At 43.2% G+C, this 6,000-nt stretch overlaps 1 protein-coding gene across 1 annotated transcript in view; it reads right to left on the reverse strand.

Annotated features, from left to right (window-relative positions):
- hnrll (Heterogeneous nuclear ribonucleoprotein L-like) overlaps positions 1-6,000 on the reverse strand; it is a 59,091-nt gene that overhangs the window by 17,629 nt on the left and 35,462 nt on the right. Inside the window, 2 exon segments of the mRNA NM_001140019.1 lie at positions 3,405-3,642; positions 4,682-4,800. Of these exon segments, the coding sequence (NP_001133491.1) occupies positions 3,405-3,642; positions 4,682-4,800 (357 nt within the window).

Consider the following 6,000-nt stretch of genomic DNA (forward strand, 5'->3'; position numbering starts at 1 on the left):
ACACGGATACAGTGACTGAATTCATCAGGAAGTGTAAAGGAGATGTTGTACCCACTGTGACTATTAAAACCAACCCAAACCTGAAACCATGGATAGATGGCAGCATTTGCGCAAAACTGAAAGCGCGAACCACCGCATTTAACCATGGCAAGGTGACGGGGAGTATGGCCGAATACAAACAGTGTACACTAGTTATTCCCTCCATAAGGCAATCAAACAGGCAAAACGTCAGTACAGAGACAAAGTGGAGTCGCAATTCAACGACTCAGACACAAGACGTCTGCTGTCCCCACTTGCTTCAAGATGTCCACCATTATTCCTGTGTCCAAGAAAGCAAAGGTAACTGAACTTAATGACTATCGACCCGTAGCACTCATTTCTGTCATCATGAAGTGCTTTGAGAGGCTAATTTTAAGGATCATATCACCTCTACCTTACCTGACACCCTAGACCCCCTTCAATTTGCTTACCACCCCAATAGAACTGCAGCCGATGCAATCGCCATCGCACTGCACACTGCCCTATCCCATCTAGACAAGAGGAATACTTACGTAAGAATGCCGTTCATTGACTATAGCTTAGCATTCAACACCATAGTACCATTAAGCTTAGGGCCCCCGCCCTTTGCAACTGTGTCCTGGACTTCCTGATGGGCCGCCCCCAGGTGGTGAAGGTAAGAAACAACACCTCCACTTCACTGATCCTCAACACAGGGGCCCCACAAGGGTGTGTGCTTAGCCCCCACTTGTACTCCCTGTTCACCCATGACTCCGTGGCCACGCACACCTCCAACTCAATCATCAAGTTTGCAGATGACACAACAGTAGTAGGCCTGATTACCAACAGTGACGAGACAGCCTACAGGGAGGAGGTGAGGGCCTTGGGAGAGTGGTGCCAGGAAAATAACATCCCACTCAACGTCAACAAAACAAAGGAGCTGATCGTGGACTTCAGGAAACATCAGAGGGAGCACCTCCCTATCCACATTGACGGGACCGCAGTGGAGAAGGTGGAAAGCTTCAAGTTCCTCGGCGTACATATCACTGATGATTTGAAATGGTCCACCCACACAGACAGTGTGGTGAAGAAGGTGCAACGGTGCCTCTTCAACCTCAGGAGGATGAAGAAATTTGACCTGGCCCCTAAAACCCTCACAAACCTTTACAGATGCACAATTGAGAGCATCTTGTCGAGCTCTATCACCGCCTGGTATGGCAACTGCACCGCCCGCAACCGCAGGGCTCTCCAGAGGGTAGTGCGGTCTGCACAACGCATCACCGGGGGAAAACTACCTGCCCTCCAGGACACCTACAGCACCAGATGTCACAGGAAGGCCAAAAAGATCATCAAGGACATCAACCACCCGAGCCACGGCCTGTTCACCCCGCTTTCATCCAGAAGGCGAGGTCAGTACAGGTGCATCAAAGCTGGGATCGAGAGACTGAAAAACAGCTTCTTTCTCAAGGCCATCAAACTGTTAAATAGCCATGACTAGCCGGCTTCCACCCGGTTACTCAACTCTGCACCTTATAGGCTGCTGCCCAATATACATAGACTTGGAATCACTGGCCACTTTAAAAATGGAACACTTGTTACTTTAATAATGTTTACATATTGCTTTACTCATGTCATATGTTTGTACTGTATTCTATTCTACTGAAGTTTAGTCAATGCCACTCAGACATTGCTCGATCTAATATTTATATATTTCTTAATTTAATTATTTTACTTCTAGATTTGTGTGTATTTTTGTGAATTGTTAGATACTACTGCACTGTTGGAGCTAGGAACACAAGCATTTAGTTAGATATTACTGCACTGTTGGAGCTAGGAACACAAGCATTTAGTTAGATATTACTGCACTGTTGGAGCTAGGAACACAAGCATTTAGTTAGATATTACTGCACTGTTGGAGCTAGGAACACAAGCATTTAGTTAGATACTACTGCACTGTTGGAGCTAGGAACACAAGCATTTAGTTAGATACTACTGCACTGTTGGAGCTAGGAACACAAGCATTTAGTTAGATACTACTGCACTGTTGGAGCTAGGAACACAAGCATTTAGTTAGATACTGCTGCACTGTTGGAGCTAGGAACACAAGCATTTAGTTAGATATTACTGCACTGTTGGAGCTAGGAACACAAGCATTTAGTTAGATACTACTGCACTGTTGGAGCTAGGAACACAAGCATTTAGTTAGATACTACTGCACAAATGGAGCTAGGAACACAAGCATTTAGTTAGATACTACTGCACTGTTGGAGCTAGGAACACAAGCATTTAGTTAGATACTACTGCACTGTTGGAGCTAGGAACACAAGCATTTAGTTAGATATTACTACACTGTTGGAGCTAGGAACACAAGCATTTCGCTACACCCGCAATACCATCTGATAAATATGTGTATACGAACCATAACATTTTATTTTATTTGGATTTATTATGCACGTAGCAACATAGTCCAGGAAATGGCACCAATTCAACAGCGCACTGATGTTTCAGAACCGCGGATATCGACCACTATCCAACGCGGGAGAAACGCATTTGTTATAAAATAATACTTTTTTTATTGTTCTTATGTAATATAACCATATACATTTTCAGTAGCAAATGTCTTAGACTGATGGACTATACCATCCCCACGGCCTCCACAATGGATCAGTCCACTCAGACAGGTGTCTTGTACACCATGACAATTTTATTTTGTGTTTGCTATATGCTCGACTAAAGAAATCTCGGTCGACCAACCGCCTTTCGACCAGTCGACTAAATGGGGTCAGCTCTACATCAGACACATGCTATCTGAACACTACAGGTATCCCGCGAAGAGCCCTCTCTATCTTACAATGCAACCTGAGAGGGAGGGAGGGAGGGAGGGAGGGAGGGAGGGAGGGAGGGAGGGAGGGAGGGAGGGAGGGGGAGAGAAAGAGAGCAGAGGGAGATGAGAGAGAAAGGTGGCGATAGATGGGTGTTGGCAGGAGATATGTACAAACTCAGGGGGAAATAAACCTTGAAACAGCCACAAGATGCTTTTAAGCACTACTTTCTAAATGTAGCCTGACTGCTCCCTTTAGGGGAGAGAGGTAGACAGAGAGAAAGAAAGAGAGGGTAACATAGAGAGATAGAAAGGGAGCGAGAGAGCAAGAAAGAGTACAAATAGAAACCCTGTAATTCTATGATAATAGACAATGGTTATGATTCATATATTCACTTGACTACGGTTAACATGGACAATAATGAGGTACTCTTGGTCAGTACTGTTACCATGGTGAGAGTATAGCATCCATACAGTGCCAGGTGGGTGGCAATTACTGTTACTGCTGTGATGCTATTGTGTAATACAGTATGTATTTTCAGCACTGACTCATGCCAGGAGTCACGTACTGTTACCATGTTCTTACCGTGGTGATGGGGTAGAGGGGATTCTGGATAGACAGGAGCAGGACTTTGTTGCCACTGTTGGGGTTGTCTGAGTTGGTGGGCCGGGTAATCCTCTTGCTGGTGGAGTAGTTGAAGAAGGCCTGCTGGCCTGCGATGTAGACGGCCTCGCTACTCCCACACGCCACACACTTATCAGCACTCTCCACCATCTCGAACTCCACCAACGCCTGCCGCTTAAAGGGCATCATCATCACATAGCTGCCACCAACACAGAACAATAAGGAAGTCCATTAGAATTCAATTCACTGAGTCGAAAAAATGGTCTATTACTCTAAATGGACTGTGGCTCAAATAACACCATATTCCCTGTCTACTGTAGTGAACGACATTTGGTGCTAAAAGTAGAACACTATTGGAAATAGGGTGTCTTTGAAATTTGCCCGATGAGAACTCATGTCCTGAACTGACAGAACGAAAACTTTGCAAGTTTGGAATGTAAAACATTTCCTAGTTCAATTCTGAGGTTATACTTTCAAACAATTCTACCAGAAAGACAACCGCTCTATTTGTTTGTGGGGTTTTTTGTTTATATTTCCCCTAAAAATCACCTATGTTGGCTCAACATAAATGCTGTGGGCAGTGCTGGTCTAATTGGATAGTTACCATAGCTTCTACAGTTACCATGGTACGGTAGATTGTCTCTATGTTGTGGGTTAACCATGCTGTCGCAGCTCTCCTAGGATTGATGGGACGTTACGTAATGAATATTGCACCACATAATGAGCCTGATTAACACTGAGCTCTCTGTTACTCAACGTCTCTGTGAGTTTGGCCACAACCCCCTCCACTCTGTGTGTGTGAGTTGACTGTATACAGACGTGTGACTCTGAAAATGTTTGTGTGTGTCTGTAAGTATGTGTGTAGCTCTTCAAAGGAAGTGAGTTGAGCCTTGTTAGATCACTGCTTCAGTACATGCTGATATAAGTTTTTCTTTCTACAGAACCCCCAATGACTTCAACAGGATGAAAGGCAAGTCACTGGGGAGGCCTGAGGGGAAATGCCTCACACATATCTACACCACATTTACATGATCCATGTAGCGTACACTCTTATCCACAGTCTTCCAAGTCACAGTACAGTGCATATTTCCAATTTCTGACATGTTCCCTATTCTTTTCCTATGTTTAAGAAAAAGATGAGATAAAAGCCTTTTTGTTTCGATGTCTTACAATGACGAAAACAGGGGGTTAAGGGGTGGGGGGCAAATATCATCCAACATACGTGAGTGGATTCTTACCATATAGGGCCAAACTTTTCCAGGGCCTCCACCAGGTCAGCCTCCACCACGGCCTCACACAGCCCCCTGACATGGACCACTGGGGACTGGGCAATTCTGTGGGAGTCATCCCCATTGTCCTGCAACACACACAATATTGGTTAGAGCTCAGAACAAATACAATTCCTAGAACAGGGGCAGAGGTTCTGTTGATCATAAATCAACTGACAACTCAAGTGCAATGTCCTGTATAATACCTATCTAAAATAGGAGTCATTTTGAAAAGAGTGGGTGTAGGGAGGAGGTTTCAGGTTTAATCATTTAACTGCAGCTCAAAATGGATGCCCTCCAGTCCAGCCTAACCTTCCCTAACTGGGACTGTACCCTTCTATGTGAAAGAGTGAGAGTGCATCAGAGAGTGCAAATGGGTGCCTTTGATATTTTAAGCAGAAATTGTGCACCAATATTGACTTTTAAAAGCCTGTTATATTAAATGAAGTGCCCTTTACTATAGACCACATGAATAATTCAATAAATCAGATTTTTTAATATGAATAAAGACTTGATAAAGTGCAAATTCAGCACTTTGACATGTCCCTCCATCAACCCTGGGCCACCTCTAGGAAGATATGAACCCACTTAAGCCCAGTATTTCTACAAGTTTCACCATCATTGTAAAACCCTAGTTATTTTTGTTGTTTTGACAAAGTCATTTCTGAAGACTATTATTTATTTCATGTGATTAGTGATTCATTTATTTTATGTGGTTAGTGTCCCTCATTTTAAGGTCAACCCTGTTACATGAACTGAATTCTCATTTTAATTTGGTGAAACTTTTCCTTTTTAAATATAAAAAAAAGAGACATTGAACATCTAATAGTCAAATCCTAGTGTAAAAGCAGGTGAGCTGGTTCTACTCTTTTTGGCCATTTTCTGGTGTTTTGTGGTGGAAAACTGCGCTGGTCGAGCATAACACGTCAACCCTGTTACCCAGGCTAGAAATGTTTTAACAATTTCATTTTTTTTGTGAAGCTTACATTTAATTGCGACTGCCTGTTGTGTACAACAAGCTTCCATTCCCTCTGTCACAAGGGGATTTATGGCTGATTTAAGATGAAATCGTCAACCCTGTTATGGTCAACCCTGTTATGGTCAACCCTGTTATGGTCAACCCTGTTATGGTCAACCCTGTTATTTTATTTGCCACTTAATCGGCACTTACTATAGTATTTTTTTTTATTTAACCTCTTGAGATGGGAAAATGTGTTTTTAATTAAGTTGAGCATGTGACCTTTATGATAGAATGTTACAATTAGGTGAAAACATTTTTTTGTTTGTTA

The sequence above is a fragment of the Salmo salar genome, chromosome ssa01 (genome assembly GCF_905237065.1).
Source record: "Salmo salar chromosome ssa01, Ssal_v3.1, whole genome shotgun sequence".
NCBI classification, from domain to species: domain Eukaryota; kingdom Metazoa; phylum Chordata; class Actinopteri; order Salmoniformes; family Salmonidae; genus Salmo; species Salmo salar.